Here is an 18,269-nt window from a genome sequence, read left to right as displayed (position 1 = left end):
GACTGCGGCTGTACTGTCCTCCTTGTTTTTTTCAGGCCACAGTGAGATGGGCTCCACCGTGGCCCCTCCAGCCTCCTCGACTCTTCAGGCTGCTGTGAGATGGGCTTCACCATAGCCCTGCTAGCTTCCTCAATTCTTCAGGACATGATGAAGAAGGGAAGGGAGGGGAGGGAGACCACCATGGCACAAGAGAAATCTTGCCGCAGCAAACTAAGCAAACCAGGGTAGGCTCTTCCAAGAGGACTATGAAGAAGCAAGGTCTGATCCACAGATTTAGAATGAAAAGAAATGCAACACTTCAGATTTCAAATTTAATAACTAAAACAATAAATGCATCTACAAAATACATTTTAAATAAGAAGAATAAATACTCATTAGTAAATTCTTGTCAAAAAATACTCCAAATACTTCCTTAGGGCTAGAATGCCCCTCTCGCTCCCTGGCCATAGCTGCGCAGTGCAACTCCAGTGCTGCTGTCAGGCTCGCAGGCATGCTGTTCAGAGCTCACATTATTTCTGAGCTGTGCAGCTCCGGTGCTGTCACGACTCTAGGAGTTGGGCTGCCGTGGGAACGTGAGACACAGAGCCCACGGGATCCTGAACGTGAGCTTGGTCTGGTGCTATTTTGTGCTCTCAGCTGTGGTCTTCATAACATCCTTATTGCTTTTCTGCAGCAGGCCCTTTCTAAAGCATTACAGAGCTCCCTGAAAGCGAAGAGAAGGCCGTACACTTATTGCTAAGAAACCTGAGGAAGACGGAAGTTGAAACCCTGTGAAAAGCTTGTGGTCTGAGAAGGTGCTGGAGTTGAACGCCATGTGCATAGAAATGCTGGGTTGCACGTGAGCATGAAATATTGCCAGACGAGGCACAGTCTTTAGCTGAATGCCACGGCGTGGAAAGCACAGCTCGCCCCTCACATAACTAGGCCTTGTGACATGCTAGCAATCCGTACCGTGGAGAATAAACTTGTGACTAACGCCCTGGGGGTGTAAGGCCTTGCTAGTCTTCTGCCTGTGGCACAGTATCTGAATCCATAGACTTTGTATAAAATTCAAGTCCCGACAAATTATTGTCCATATTCTAAAATATTTCCAATGTAAAATGCTCAAACCTACATCAGTTACAGGATTTCGCTGCGGATCTCAAATTATTCTGATGTTGTCTTATAGATAGAGTTACACACATGATGCCTGTGGTTCGGAGAGGTAAATAATTTTGGGTGGCCTGGAGAAGTTTAAACCTGGCCTGGGAAGGGTTTTTCGCTCTTCTTCTCTCCAGTCGTAATCCAAGGCAGTCCAGAAGAAGGCTTAAGCCATCCAGACACATTTCCAATCTCACCAGATGTGCAGCCCCAGCTATCTTGAGACAAGAGAGCTGCTCTGGGAGGAGGTGGTAACACCGCTGAACTGAGAAAAGCCACTTGCAGGATTCAAGACTTGACATGGATCCTCTGCCATGAAACAAGAAAAACCTGCTTAGTACATACATACATGCCCGGGACACTCATGTTAAAATTTGCTTCGATGACATTTGGGATGGTTCTCGCTCCATCTGTTACTGTCATTTCCTCTCCCCCTCTGCTGTTTATTTCCCTCCCTTCCATGTTTCCACTGATGAATCACCTTTTGTGCTACAAAAGGTACGAGAGAGAAAAAAGATGGGTCATTTTAGGAACTTTGGGGCTGATATTCAAAGTCATTTAGCCAAATAACTTGTGAGTCACTCCGGCTAAATGCCGACTTTTGAATATTTTTGGGATTACATATCCAGCTAGATTTTACTCAAATAAAAAAAGGGGCTATCTTGAGCAGAGCAAAGTTATTCAGCTAACTTAGCCAATATAGAACTGTATCTGCCTCAGAACAGTCCTAATGATATCCAGTCCTAAAGATATCCAAACTTAACCAGATATATCAAAAGAATAAGGTCAGTTAAATGGCCATACTATAAAAAAAAACCAAAACAGTCCCACCTGGGCCTGGTGGCCTGAATCACAGAATCCCCCCCCCCCCCCCTCCTAACCCAAAGTCACACCAACGGGCCCTGCTGGAATGAGCGATCACCCCTCCAAGTACTCAATAAAAATTAAATAAAAAAAACAATCAGGAGGTGGCCTGCCTGCCTAACCCTCACTCCCCTGATCCCTCCACAGTTAGGCAAATCTCACAGTAATGCCCTCTTCCCTTCCCTCTTCTCCCCATCCACCCAGCACCTTTCCCAAGTGCATGGTCCCTGGGATTGCTGTACACTCCTAAAGCAATCCAGTCAGCTTCCAGCATTGCTCTGACAGCAAGAGGAGGGGAGAGGTCACTGCTGTGAGATTTTAATGAATTGTCTTTGCTTGTCTTGCTTTTATGTTTAGAGAACACATATTCTGGAACGTTCTCATGGAGGTATTTTTAGAGGAGGGTTAGACTAGACAAGGCAACAGTGTGCCTAGTTTTGCATTTTCAAAACAATGTGCATTCGTTTTGCCAGGAGCATGTACCCGCAAACAAAGCTGCTGCAAACATATGTGGGTACTTTTTCCTTGGAAAATTTTCAAAGGGAAAGTGCATATGAACATTTCCATGAATGATATTGCAGAAGGATTGCCAAGAAAGGTTTGCCTTTTTTTGTGGACGATACCAAAATCTGCAACAGGGTATACATCAGGGAAGGTGCAGAAAATATGAGGAGGCATTGAGCGAAGCTCGAGGAATGGTCTAAGGTATGCAGCCTAGATTTCATGCTAAAAAATGCAGAGTCATGCATTTGGCCTTGCAAAAAACCCAAAGGTACAGAGGGCGAAATTCTTCTGTGCATGAAACAAGAGCAGGTGATCGTAGGTGATCATCTTAAGGTGGCTAAACAGGTGGATAATGTGACGGCAAAAGCCAAAAAGATGTTCAGGTGCATAGGGAGAGGCATGGTCAGCAGAAAAAAGGAAGTGATGTTGCCCCTAAGTCCCTGGTGAGACCTGATTTGGAATACAGTTTTGGTGACCACACCTTCAAGAGGATATAAACTGGATGGAGTCATCCAGAGGGCGGCTACTAAAATGGTCAGTGGTCTTTGTCGAAAAGCATATGGGGATTGACAAAGATCTAAACATATATACCCTAGAGGAACGGGGAGCTAGGGAAGATAGGATAGAGATATTTAAATACCTCTGAGGCTTCTATGGAAAGGAGGTTTTAGAATGAAGGGTCATGGGATGAGGGTGAAAGGGGGTAGGCTCAGGGGTAATCTTAGGGAATATTTCTTTACAGTTGCACAGGACTGCCTCCCAGTGGAGGTGGTGGAGACAAGGACTATTTGGAATTCAAGAAAGCACAGGATAAGCATAGGGGATCTCTGAGGGAGTGTTAGGGATTGTAGAGCTGAGCAGTTGGTGTGGAAGGGCAGAGTAGATAAGCTGTATGGAATTTTTCTGCCACCACACTTCTCTGTGCACTTTCCCTTTGAGAACTGGGGCAAAATCGGGGGAGGGGGAGGGGCGGGGTAGGGGACTTTTGAACTTGCCCTTCATAAATTTTACAAGGCCTGTCTTAAAAACATGAGCTGAACTTTACTGAGACAAGGAAAGCAAGCCTCCATTTCAGGGGAGAGTGTGGCTCCTGGGAGCCAGAAAACATGATATAAATAGCCAATTCTGCCCCTCTGATCCTAGGAACTTTTCAGTGAGCAGCAAAGGTAAACAAGTACTTCTATGTGCAAGCAAGTTTCTGCAAATGTTCATAGGGAGATTCTCTTGAAAAATGTAATAAATTTTGCAAGGGTAGAAAAGTACAATGTCTTGCACGTGCTCTATCTGCAAATGGCCTACGCATTGAAAAATATACTCACATATTTAAAAATGCAATATTTTTGTGTATTTCACTTCCCTCCCCCACACCTCCAAAAATGCTCATTTTTTTAAGCAGCTAAATACAGCCACCTAGTGAAATTTTCAAGTCATTCGATCTAGCCATCTAAATCTGCACAACCTATCCCTGTATCTCAGATATCCATTTAAACTGTACAGGGGGTTGATTTTCAGTATTTTTAGGTGCTTAATTTTGGGAGTTAGGCACCTTAATTAACCCCTTTGAAAACTGACTAGGGCAGAGTCAGGGTTGGAGGAAAAATGTTGGAGCTTAATATTCATTTTTAGTAATAGACACCTAACTTAGGCACCTAAATCTAGGCAAATGAATTGTAGATCTAAATTTAGGCACCCACATTTAAGTGACCTTTCAGCTGAAAGTTTACATTTCTAAGTTCAGTTGAAAATCTCCCTAAATTTTTGGTTCCTAAAATTTAGGATCTCAGAATATTTTCGAGCATTGACTTCAAGCTCTTTGTGACAAGACATCACTGTACGCATACGCAATTTAGAGTATTAATGGCAATAAAAAATAAATCAAAACCATGGAAAGTGTATGTCTGCAAACCCATGACATTCTCAGATAGACTTTATATTTGAGGCTCATAGTCAAAAAAAGGTGAGTTCTGAAATTTATTTACCTATGTTTTCAGGCTTCTAAAAACTTAGGCTCTTAAAGTTAGACCTGCTATTCATTTGTCTTGGATTTAGACTCCTAAGTTAGGTGTCAAGTGCTGAAAAACAGTGCTAAGCGCTGGGCACACTGGATGGGTCAAGAGGCCCTATATTAAAAGTTACATTCTTACCTGAAGTCCTCTGATGCCAGCACCTCAAAGTAGTACATCAGTTTACATTTGTGACTGGATCCCTGTAGTGATGCTAGGACATCATCAACTCGTGCAAGGCTGCTGCTTGAGCATGAGGAGGGACTGTGCACCTTCCACTGGAGAATGTAGAATCCAGGCCAGCGGGTCACATGAGAACCCTGAGAGGGAAAGTCAGTTTAGGGCCCCACAACACAATGAAGAAGCAAGATCACTACACCATAGCATGCACGCTGATGGACAAGGTCAGGAAGGTCACCACAGCACAATGCTATGGAGAGGCACATTCACTACAGTGACAGAAACACTCTCCCTTGGGGATTCAAGGTCACCATAGCACACATGATATAGAGGCAACACCAGAGCACAGTGCATCTTCCTGATGTAAAGATAAGGTGCACAAAGTCATCTGATCCCTCAGCATGCTATGTATTTCCAAGACAGAACAATACATCAAAAAGATTCTTAGAAATATTTATTTTATATCATCAAAGCAAGGGCTAAAATTTGAAAGTTGAATAATGCAGTTGTTCTAGATGGCTAGAAGATGTAAAACTGCTCAAATACATCATTACTAAATTTACTATGGACTAGAGTTAAGAGGGCAGGAGTTATTTGTGTCACCATTATGCATTATCAACTGTGATTCCCCCATAATCCTCTCTTTCATCAGACTCAATGAATCAAGAGAGAGAGAGGCTCCTTATGCAATGGGTCTAACTTGGTTGAATCATCTGCTACTAGCACTTCATAAAGAAGTCTGTTTTAGGGTTTTCAAGAGGCTCCTGAAGGTCTTCCTTTTCAAGGTGGCCTTTAATCTGCCTCTTGGGAAACCTGAAGTATTACAATTTTCTCAAATTCCATCTTTTTTGATGCAGCACTACAGCCTCTGTGCCTTAGACCATTCTCAGACTGTTCTCAGACACAATACCAACCATAGACATAAAAAAGTAGCCAACACAGTATCCCTGACATTAGCAAAGATCGTTAATCTATCCTTAGAGGAAGGAACCATGCCAGATACACTAAAAGAGGGAATCGTAAAACCAATTTTAAAGAAGAAAAATAGCGACCCGCTTAACCGGAGCAATTACAGATCAGTATCAAACCTACCCCTAATTGCAAAATTAATAGAAAAAACTATAGAAAAGCAACTAGCAGAACACTTACATACGGTAGCAATAATATTCTGTATCCATCACAACATGGCTTTCGAAAACACTACAGCACAGAGACACTACTGCTTGCGCTAACAGACAACACTATGAGAGGTTTCGATAGTGGTAAACATTATATTCTAGTGATGCTAGATCTGTCAGTGGCCTTTGATACCATAAATCATGGCATACTTTTAAATAGACTAGAAGAAATAGGATTAAGTAACAAAACTATCAAATGGTTTAGATCACATCTAAGTAACAGATATTTCCAAGTATAAATCAAAGACGTAATGTCAGAAAAAATAAACCTTTAAACAGGAGTACCACAGGGATCAGCCCTATCTGCTACACTCTTCAACATATACCTTTTACCGTTATGTCACCTGCTGGCTGGTCTGGGCATCACACATTATATATACGCTGACGATATTCAATTAATAATACCCATCGATGACACAATTGAAAAAACATTAAACATAGCTACCATGTATCTAGATATCATCAAGCAGCTACTAAACCAAATGGAGTTAGTAATTAATATAGAGAAAAACAGAATTCCTACATTCAGAACGCAAAAATATTGAGATCATTCAAAGTCCAATCACACTCAAAAACAACAAAAAAATAGAATTAGCAGAGAAAGTACGGAACCTAGGAGTAATAATTGACATGGAACTAAGCTTAAAACAGCATATATCTTTAAAAGTAAAGGAAGGATACGCCAAACTCATGGTTCTCAGAAGACTTAAACCACTTCGATCAGTGCTACAAGCGTTGATTTTTGCAAGCACTGATTATTGTAACGCCCTCCTACTAGGGCTACCATATACCTCACTAAGACCACTACAAATTTTACAAAACACAGCTGCAAGAGTTTTGACCAGTAAAAGTAAAAGAGACCACATCACCGAAACCCTGGCTGAGTTACACTGGCTACCCATTGAGCAAAGAATACAGTACAGAACACTATGCACCATACATAAATTAATACATAACAAAAAAGTAGAATGGCTGAACACAGCCCTTCGCGTATATGTCCATAACAGAAACCTGAGATCAGCCAACAAAGCACTCCTACTACTCCATCAATCAAAACAGCAAAACTAACACAAGGAAGAGAAAGGGTGCTATCTTTGGCAGGACCCATACTATGGAACACCATGCCCTTGCAGTTAAGATTACAAAGACACAGCAAAACCTTTAGAAAAAGTTTAAAAACCTGGCTCTTTAAACAAGCTTATCAAAAAGAGAAGGGAGAATAGAACCCAGGGAAGTGCAAGGTACGAACAATTGAACACCCACACACATTGCAGTAATCATTATGGGCCTGATTTTAAAAAGCATTTACTCGAGTAAAAACCAGGTTTACTGGAGTAAATTCACTTTACTTGAGTAAGTGGGTTTTTGAAAATTACTACAATATATGCCATTGACTTGTCTATAGGATTTACTCACATAAGTGCACTTTACTTGAGTAAATGGCTTTTGAAAATTGCTACAATAGTAGCTACATTTACGCATGTAACTCCTTTTGAAAATTACCCCCTATGTGTGTAGATTTTATTTTTATTTTTTCACTCATCACCAAAAGTTACAATTATATTTTTTATTTATTTATTTATTTATTAACTTTTATTTACCGACATTCGTGCAGCACATCATGCCGGTTTACAAAGAACTCAGGTGGGCGATACAATAAAACAGTAAAACAATGTACAAAGAATAAAATAAAAGTAAAACCATAACAATGTAACCTTAGGACAAAATACTATTTCTTACAAAAATTATAAAGCTACTCTTGTATTCAAAACTGATTCAGAGAGATTTGGACATGATTTATCACATTTACCTTTGTGCATCCCTTCGTGCATCCCGTAGTGTTAGCCATTCCCCATGTTCTTTTATATCCCTTGTTAACAATCCCCATATTTAAATGTTTAATGTATTTGACAAAGGTAACGCATAAGTTCCTGCAAATTTTGTTTAAATGTAAACCGATGTGATATGTAAAATCGAACACCGGTATATAAAAGTAAATAAATAAATAAATAAATTTACCAATTAACGTTGTTTACAAACTATGTTACCGAACCATTATGGCACCTATGTAAACTGATATATTTGAGCATCATTATTTTTATGTGCCTTACTGTAAACTGTTGTGACGGTAGCCATCTTAATGATGGTATAGAAAAGCTTTAAAATAAAATAAGTAAATAAATACATACAAATGCAAAATTGAATAAATAAATACATTTTTTTCAGGAAGTGTCTGACCTGGACGCTCTCTCCTTCTCTGCAAACCAGTGGAGACTCCACCTGACTGTAGTCTGACCCCAGGACCCAGCCCTTGTCTATTAACTGCACATTGCTCCCAGCCGCTGGTGAGCTGGGTAATGCCGCCATCTCCCTGTGCCGAGTAGCTGGCGCACGCTTGGAATGAAAGAGGCTGAAGAGGACATCTCCCCGGATGTCGAAGTCCCAAGTGATCACAGATTCACCTTCCAGAATTTCCACAACCATCTGCTCAGAAAGAAAACAATGGAGTGGATTAAGGCCCAAATGTAAGTTTTGTCAAAAGCAGAGCAAAACAGAGCGCAAAAGGTCTGCCAGCCCATTTGCTCGCCTAATTTTGAAACAAAACCTTCTTTTGCCCAAGATTTAATTTTCTGTAGCTTCTGGAGGGGAAAATATTCCATACAAGAAATTGTGCAGGAAAAAAAATGCTGTGAAGAAAGCACTGTGAAACTTTAACCCAACTCTTATATTTACCTCTTTCCTATCAAGGACCTGCAGAGCTTTTTGCATAGGTTTGTGGGCGTACAATTTTTTTCTGTTTAATATTTTTCCCTGTTCTTAAGCTCCTTTTCCTCGAGCAAAGGATGAACTGCTTCAAAATTGTGCAGGGAAACCGAACTTGTTGCCTGAAAGAAATCTGGCCCTGAGGATTGCATCCTCCTCTCCCCCTCGTTCTATACAGCGGGTGACTGGGCGGGGAGTGTATAAGGAGTCTGAATCAATACCCTCTTCCCACATCCCAGCATTGTGTATCTTGAGTCTCATCTAGTATCTCTGGTGGGTTTCCTTTCCTTTTTCCTTGGGCAGCTGACATTCTGTGTACAAGGTGTCAAAAGTCATGCAGCGGGGAGGAAGCCACAATCTGTGCAACTCAGAATCCTTCTGAGGGTGAAAACCTCTGCCAAACAAAAAATGTCTCCCAACTCTCTTGCCCTCCCCTCAAATGCATATTTAAAACACTCTCCTCAGGTACAAAGTCTGCAGGTGCTCTGCCCTCACGGATTTTGTGCACATTTTCAAAGGGAAAGTCTGCACATATTTTATGCCTTTGAAAACGGCCCGTGCATTTTGCACTTGTTTCTTCGGGCTAATGTTGGCTGGGAAATAGCACGCGTACGTTTGAAAATGCAATGCATGTGCCCAAAACACATCCCAGGGGATGCTCCACCAACCCAGCTACACACGTCCGTGGGTGTTTTCATCTGGGTAAAGCAATGGGATAATTTTCAAACAGCCCTGTTACCCATTTCAGCCCTTCTCCTTCCAAAAAACCCAGAGGTATAAAGACCTTCTCATATACTGTGCATTAGTTAACTGTTTCTTTCACTTTTAAGTGACAGAATTATACCAAAAAAGATTTTACAAAACTCTGCCAACATTACCACAGAAGTGTCACTTAGTCAATGTTATCCCCAGCTCGGTAATCCAATCAACTCTTTCACTCCTAGGCATTCAGATTAGCAGGAAAACGCAAGGTAACTGCGAGTGCAAGGAAAGCAAGTGTGCATCCCTTGCTGCATAGGCTGCATTGGTTGCCAGTGGTAGAAAGAGCCACATGTAAGCTGCTGGTCTTGGCATTCCAAGTTTTCAGAGGGAATAGCTCCTCCTCTCCATTTAATGAATGGCTTGAATTGGTTTACCCTAGCAGAGAGCTGCGCTCAAGTGAGGGACATTTGCCTATAAGTAAAGAATCACCTGGGCTAAAAGATTCCAAATTTATCCCCGTCATCTGAAAAGCAGTCTGTTAATACAAACAAAAAACAAACTTTGAAATGTCTGATTGCCAATGTCAGAAGTAAGATGGGAGAGTTAGAATGAATAGCAGTGAATGATTGCATAGACTTAATTGGTATCTTTGAGACATGGTGGAAGAAGGGATAGTGCTATACCAGGGTACAAATTATATTGCAATGATAGCAAGGAGTATGGCGCTTTATGCCCGAGATGGCATAGAGTCCAATAGGATAAGGATCCTGCAAGAGAAGAAATGCACAATAGAATCTTTATGGGTAGAAATCCCATGTGTGTTCGAGAAGAGTATAATGATAGGACTATACTACCGTCCACCTGGCCAAATTGATAAGATGGATGATGAAATGCTAAGAGAAATCAGGGAAGCTAATCAAATTGATAGTGCAGTAATAATGAGAGAGTTCAATTACCCCGATACTGACTGGGTAAATGTAACATCAGGACATGCTAGAGTGCTAAAGTTCCTGGATGGAATAAATGACAGCTTTATGGAGCAATTGGTTCAGGAACTGATGAGAGAGGGAGCTATTTTTAGATCTAGTTCTTAGCGGCATGCAGGATTTGGTAAGCGAGATAACAGTGGTGGGGCCTCTTAGCAATAATAATAATAATATGATCAAATTTGAATTAATGACTGGAAGGGGGACAAATAAGTAAATCCATGGCTCTAGCATTAAACTTTCAAAAGGGAAACTTCGATAAAATGAGAAAAATAGTTAGAAAACAACTGAAAGGTGCAGCTACAAAGGTTAAGAATGTTCAACAGGCATGAACATTGTTAAAAAATACCATCTTAGAAGTGCAGTTCAAATGTATTCAATGCATTATGAAAAGTGGAAGGAAAGCCAAACAATTGCCGGCATGGTTAAAAGAAGCTATTTTAGCAAAAGATTTTCCTTCAAAAATTGGAAGAAGGATCCATCTGAAGAAAATAGGAAAAAGTATAAGCATTGGTAAGTTAAATGTAAAACATTGATAAGACAAACTAAAAAATTTGAAAAGAAGTCGGCCATAGAAGCAAAAACTCATAATAAAAACTTTTTAAAATATATCCAAAGCAGGAAGCCTGTGAGGGAGTCTGTTGGACCATTAGATGATTGACGAGTTAAAGGGGCACTTAGGGAAAATAAGACCATCATGGAAAGACTAAATTAATTCTTTACTCAGTGTTTACTGATGAGGATGTTGGGGAGATACCCATTCTGGAGACAGTATTCAAGGGTGACGATTCAGATGAACTGAACCAAATCACTGTGAACCTGGAAGATATAGTATGCCAGACTGATAAACTGAAGAGTAGCAAATCACCTGGACCAGATGGTATATACCTCAGGGTTCTAAAAAAAAATAAAAAAATGAAATTTCAGACCTATTACAATTAATTTGTAACCTATCATTAAAATCATCTGTTTTACCTGGACTAGAAGATGGCCAACGTAACTTCAATATTTAAAAAGGGCTCCAGAGGTGGTCTGAGAAACTATAAACTGGTGAGCCGGACTTCATAGAAACAATTATAAAGAATAAAATCTCAGAACGTATAGATAGACATGTTTTAATGAGACACAGCCAGAATGGATTTACCCAAGGGAAGTCTTGCTTCACAAACCTGAAGGGATGGGTAAACATGTAGATAAAGGTAGTAAATATGGTGTATTTGGATTTTCAGAAGGCATTTGATAAAGTCCCTCATGAGAGGCTTCTAAGAAAACTAAAAAGTCATGGGATAGGAGGCGATGTCTTTTGGGGACTGCAAACTGGTTAAAAGACAGGAAACAGAGAATAGGATTAAATGGTCTGCTTTCACAGTGGAAAAATGTAAACAATGCAGTACCTCAGAGATCTGTACTTGGACCGGAGATTTTTAATTTATTTATAAATGATCTGGAAAGGGGTACAACGAGTGAGGTGATCAAATTTGCAGATGACACAAAATTATTCAGAGTAGGTAAATCACAAGTGGACTGTGATAAAATGCACGAGGATCTTGTGAGACTGAAAGACTGGGCATCCATATGGCAGATGAAATATAAATACAACAAGTGCAAGGGAAAAATAACCCCTGCTGTAGTTACATGATGTTAGGTTCCATATTAGGAGTTACCACCCAGTAAAAAGATCTGGGCGTCTTAGTTGATATTACATTGAAATCATTGGCTCAGTGGGGGTCAAAAAGGCAAACAGGAATTATTAGGAAGGCAATGGCAATTGAATACTGTGTGAAATTCTGGTTGCTGCATCTCAAAAAAGATGTAGTTGCACTGGAGAAAGTACAGAGAAAAGTGACCAAAATGATAAAAGGGATGGAATGGCTCCCCTATGAGAAAAGGCTAAGGAGGTTAGGGCTGTTCATCTTGGAGAAAGGCAGCTGAGGCGGGATATGATAGAGGTCTACAAAATCATGAAAGGGCTTGAATGGGTAAATGTGAAACAGTTATTTACTCTTTTGGATAATAAAAAGACTAGGGGGCACTCCATGAGGTTAGCAAGTAGCACATTTAAAACAAATCATAGAAATTATTTTATACTCAATACACAATTAAGCTCTGGAATTCATTGCCGAGGATGTGGTTAAGGCAATTAGTGTAGCTGGGTTTAAAAAAGGGTTGGATAAGTTCCTGGAGAAGTCCATAAACTGCTGTTAATCAGTAGAGAATAGCCACTACTTATTGCTGACATTATTTATTTTTATTTATTTATTAAGGCTTTTATATACCGACTTTCTTGATACAAATCAAATCAACTCGGTTTACATCGAACTAAGCAGTAACTGTAACCAACCAATCAACATGATACAATTTAAAGGAGCATAAAGTTACATTACAACAAGGATGCCTTAACTGGGAGAAGGAAAAAAAGAGAGGGAGAACAAAGATACATTACTATATACAATGGAATATAGGAGGGAGGCAAAGGAGCCAACCTCCTGATGACTTGTGAGCATAATTAACGTTGGTTTATTTACATAAATGATGGGATAGTTTTAAATCAGGCTGTTGGGCAATTGACGGGGAAGGCTCGGCAGAACAGCCATGTCTTTAGTTTCTTTTTGAAAGTTAGTAGACAAGTTTCCTGCCATTAGTAGCATGGGATCCATTTAATGTTTGGGTACTTGCCAGGTATTTGTGACTTGGTATGGCCACTGTTGGGAAACAGGATACTGGGCTTGACGGACCCTCGGATTGACCCAGTATGGCATATCTTATGTTTTTATGCTCTTATTTGCTACAAGCACTTACAGCTCGGATGATGAGGCTGGTTCATCGTAGGGCTGGGGCCTTTTTGGTAGTGGTATCCAAACTGTAGAATAGTCTTCTAGTCAAAGTCAGCAAGAACTAAATTTCAGGAAGAAGGTTAAGGCGTTCCTGATTCTGAAGGCTGGATGAGATCTTGTGATGGAACAGGGTCAAGAGGGTTGGCTATTGAAGACAATTGTAAGCAATGCAGAGGAACTTATTGGGTGAGGTGAGGCTTTTGTCCTTAGTGCCAATGATAGCCTGGATTTGTCATTTGAAGGGAATGGTCAGCAGCTTAATGTAGACTGGCTGTCTGGTGTGTTTATATTGAACTAAGTTTCTCCGTTATTATTGTTGCTGTTTTCATTCTGTATGTGATGCTGATTGGTGCAATTATAAACTGCCTCAGGCATTCCATTTAGGTCTGGGAAAGGGGATATAAATATTTTATAAATGAATAAATCTTAAACTGTATTTAAGAATCTACTTTAAATGTGACTGCCAGAGTAATCCTCTGATGTTTCCAATAAAAAGCCACACTTCTCCTCCTGGGTATCAGTATTCATACTGGCTAACAGTGAGGATGAGGGAAAAGGTATTGGGACATAACTGATATCAAGAGCAGCCACAAGCCAGACCAGAGGAGGACTGAGCAGGAAAAGAAAACAGCTTAAAATTAAGAAGGAAAAAATACAGAAAATGCTTTCTGGGGGTAAATGTTTGTGGGTAGATCTCTAGAAGGCACTTCTGTTATAAAAGACGTGTTCCATGGTAAACCATACCTCATGCGGCGCTCCCTTTAAAACACATGCGGAGTGGTAAATAGTTTCTGTCCAGAGCCGGATGTGATCAGATGTCTCTGGCTCTTCTATTTGGTAAAGAGATTTGGGGATGAGGCCTCCTTCCGGGATGCTGCACTGAAAGAAGAAAAGTGGAAAGAATATTACAACTTAGCTGTTCGACCCAGAACCCAGTCAGAAGCATGGAAGCCAAGGACTATGCCACCTCCTAGCTATTACAAAACCTATGTCAGCCTTCCCAAGACTATGGGCTTTAGAAATGTAAATTACGTCCTTCCCAGGTTTCTTTTCTATATTTATAAAAGCTTGTATCAATCACACTTTTGTGTCTCTCTATGGCCACCAGGTGGTACCATGAACAGTGGAAAGCGCACTCTGCAAAGACAATATGCTCTGACTGCAAAGCCCTGTTTCTCAGGCAGTCACCCACCGCCCAGGGCTGGTGCAAGGGGATTAGGCACCCTAAGCACCTTCTGCCTTCCGCCACCCCCACCAGTTGTGTCGACCACCCCTCCCCGACTCCTACCTTTCACTAGCGGCGGCAGCAAAGAGGAGTGGAGATTCGAATCCCCACTCCTCTTTGCCACTGCTGCTGGGGCCGCCTAATGGTTTAGTGCCCTGGGCCCAGGCCTAGCTCGCCTCGTGCTTCCGCCGGCCCTGGCTACGCCACTGTTGTGGATTGTGAACTGATTAAAAGAGAGGAAACAGAAAGTAGGACTAACTGGAGGATGATAAATCATGCAATGCCTCAGGGATCTGTACGGGGCCCGGTGCTTTTTATTCTTATTCTTCAATAATCACTATTTAATGTTTTCTGGAACTGGGCAACGAGAGACATCAAATATACTGTCGATATTCTTTATAGTGGTTCCCTAAGTTTCTGTACACTTTCTGTTAATTACGTAATAAAATAAAACAATGTTGATCGTTTGCACAATTGAAGCCACGCTGGACAGTTTTCACTAGTCCTCATATAAACTACTACAGAAGTATTTCTTTACATTTTTATTTATAGGTATTTCAAATTGCACATGAGAACCACGTTATAAGAAATACCGCTTGTCAATCATTGTAGAAATATTTATATAAAATCACTAAACTGGAAATATGAAAAATGACATTGATACAGCCCATCTGCATTAGACCTCAAAATTAGTAGAGGGAGAGAGGATCAGCAAACATAGGAATAACTGAAGAAAAGCCAACAAGCAAAAAAAGCAAATCAAACATGAACCTGGATATCAATAATGTACCGACTCCCTCAACCAGTTCTGGGCTAGCACCAGTGATCTTTTCAGAACTAAGGAAAAATCTGAGTTGATCGGGGACAAATAAACATTTTACGCACTGCATACTTAACAATGCATTTACAGGAGTAATGTAGGAAAATATAGGGCCAAGAGCACAAGTCTCCTGGTGCACTGCAAGATACTATTGCAGAAGTCTGAACGGATGGGAAATATGATTTGTCCAAGTTGAGTGAGCCAGGGGATGTGAAGAGACCGAATGGGTCAATCAGAACATCCAATTTGTTTTAGGTTTTTGAGTTACCAATATTATTTCATGTCCCTGTCACATGGTAGGAGCAATGGACGGCCGGTGCCATCTTTAAAAATGGCGCCGGCCATCCAGTGCACCTACCATGTGACAGGGGCCGACCAATGGCACCGATAGCCCCTGTCACATGGTAAGAGCAAAGGGCCATCGGCGCCATTTTGATTAGTGGCAGCCAACAGCCCGAGCGCGGGAGAATGCTCCCGGGACCCCCGCTGGACCACCAGGTATTTAAAAATTGGGGGGGGGGGGTGGTCCCGGAGGGTGGGGGGATACTAACAAACTCATTTTAAAGGGTCAGGTTGTGTTTTTAGGTTGTGTCCTTTCTTCCCGCCCCCCCCCTCCCCCCATAACGATAAGAAAACCCACTAAATTAATCGTGGGGTTTCCTATCGCGGACCCCCCGATACCTGACAATATTGAAATATCGGACGATATTTTCAATCGTCAGATAAACGATTCACATCCCTACCTGATAGTAGGAGTTTGTGTTGCTTTTACTGAGATGACAACCAGAATCAGAATATCTTTTCTGTATGGTGTGGTGTGTGCTAGGAAATATCCTATTTCTTCTCTGCACCCATTCTTGCGGGACGCAGAGTATGTGTTTATATTTAGCCCCATGATGGTCATGTGTTCATGCACATGAGCATCCTCTGTCAGGTGTGAGAACCACTGCCCTAGTATAGTAAAAACAAAATGCAAACCCCAAGCACAATATATATAATATTGAAGGAAACATTTGACTTGAGCCTCACCACACACTCCCCTCCGAGAAAGTCAGGAATCACTTCCTTGTCCAGGTAATCGAGGAGTCCACCTGCTCCCTGGTAGTTATTGCCACTGTAAATCAAGAACTTCTGTCTTGTATTCTCGTTGATGAAGGGACTGACCTGCAGCAAGAGAGAGAGCGAGCGTTACTGACACCATGGCCTCCACCTCCAGGGAACGTGGCACTACCAGAAGAAAAGAAAAAATCTTTTCAGCAAAAAAAGCATGACTTAGAGCAGCGCTTCTCAAGCTGGTACTGGAACACCTCCTTGCCAGTTTGGTTTTCAAGATATCTACAATGAATATGCATGAGACAGATTTGCATACAAAGGAGGCAGTGCATGAAAATATCTCTCTTGCATACTCACTGTGGATAAGCAGACTGGCTCTGGAAAACGCCAGGACTGGATTGCAAAGCACTGGATTAGAGGTGAAATAAAATATTTATTTGTATGGCAAGGGTAAAGGCCTGTCAAAAATGACAGGGTCAAAAAATGACATGTACAGTTGTAAACATGTACGTTCCCTCAACTAACCTACCCTCATCCCTGAGAACAATCCTTCCCTAAGTGGCTGAAAATACGTTTGCTGTTACACAGTGTGCTTACCTTCCCGACGGGCCAATGCAGTAAAGTGCGCTCAGGCTGAGCGCACCGTTAACCCGCATTTGGATATGCGTTTTCGACGCGCTATTTTTACCCCTTATACAGTAAAGGGTAATAGCGCGTGGAAAATGCACGTCCAACCCCCCTGAAACTAATAGCGCCCGCAGCATGCAAATACATGTTGATGAGCCTATTAGTTAGTCCCGCGCGATACAGAAAGTAAAATGTGCAGTCAAGCCGCACATTTTACTTTCAGAAATTAACGCCTGCCAAAGACAGGAGTTAATTTCAGCCAGCACCAAGAAAGTGTACAGAAAAGCAGAAAAAACTGTTTTTCTGTACACCCTCCGACTCATAGCAATGTTAAGTCGGAGGCCCCAAAGATAAAAAAAATTAAAAATTAAAAGAAAAAATCTGCCCACGGCCCGCAGGTTGGAAAACAGACCCTCAATTTTGCCGGCGTCTATTTTCCAAACCCGTGGCTGTCTGCGGGTTTGACAACCGATGCTGGTAAAATTAAGCGTCGGCTGTCAAATCCACTGACAGCCTCCACCTCTGGCAAAAAGGAGGCGCTAGGGATGCGCTAGTGTCCCTAGCGCCTCCTTTTTACCGCAGACCCTAATTTGCATACCTGGGCTTCCTGAATCGCGCGCCCAGGAGAGTGGTCTGGGTGCGCGTCGGGAGAGCGGGCGCTCGCCGGCTCTCCCGCGAAGTTTTCTGTATTGGCCCACTAGTGCAGTGGTTTTCAACCCAGACCTTGGGACACACCCAGCCAGCTTCTAATGAATATGCATGCCTCCACTGAGCGGCTGCCATTGTGTGGAATTTCTGGGGGCAGCTAAACTGCAGTATTTTTCCCAGCAATATTTGACCACTGTGGAAAATACTTCAGGGTTTATTAAGTACCGCAGCTTAGTACATAGGCAGCTATATTAGCAAATAGATTCTGAAAAGCTAAAACTCTGGGAGTTTCTCATGCATTTGACACCATACTGAAGAGTTGAACTTGTGAATGTTTCTCAGTTCTTGCAACATGGGGCAGATGGAATTTAATATGGATAAGTGCAATGTGATGCATATAGGGAAAAATAACCCATGCTATATTTTCACAATGTTAGGTTCCATATTAGGTGCTACCACCCAAGAAAGAGATCTAGGCATCATTGTGGATAATACATTTAAATCATCAGTTCAGTGTGCTGCAGCAGTCAAAAAAGCAAACAGAATGTTGGGAATTATTAGAAAGGGAATGGTGAATAAAACAGAAAATGTCATAATGCCTCTGTATCACTCCATGGTGAGACTGCACATTGAATACTGTGTACAATTCTGGTCACCATATCTCAAAAAAGATATAGTTGCAATGGAGAAGGTACAGAGAAGGGCTACCAAAATGATAAAGGGGATGGATCATAAGAACATA

At 41.5% G+C, this 18,269-nt stretch overlaps 1 protein-coding gene across 1 annotated transcript in view; it reads right to left on the bottom strand.

Annotated features, from left to right (window-relative positions):
- Positions 1–297: 297 nt before the first annotated feature.
- The window catches only part of LOC115082285 (SEC14-like protein 5), a 76,807-nt gene continuing 58,835 nt past the window's right edge, over positions 298–18,269 (bottom strand). The window contains 6 exon segments of the mRNA XM_029586518.1: positions 298–1,421; positions 1,423–1,449; positions 4,653–4,831; positions 8,108–8,353; positions 13,899–14,033; positions 16,229–16,363. Coding sequence (XP_029442378.1) covers positions 1,355–1,421; positions 1,423–1,449; positions 4,653–4,831; positions 8,108–8,353; positions 13,899–14,033; positions 16,229–16,363 — 789 coding nt within the window. The 3' untranslated portion in view covers positions 298–1,354.

The sequence above is a fragment of the Rhinatrema bivittatum genome, unplaced genomic scaffold (genome assembly GCF_901001135.1).
Source record: "Rhinatrema bivittatum unplaced genomic scaffold, aRhiBiv1.1, whole genome shotgun sequence".
NCBI lineage: Eukaryota > Metazoa > Chordata > Amphibia > Gymnophiona > Rhinatrematidae > Rhinatrema > Rhinatrema bivittatum.
Note: the sequence above shows the minus strand (reverse complement) of the source record. Positions and strands in the feature narration are given on the sequence as shown.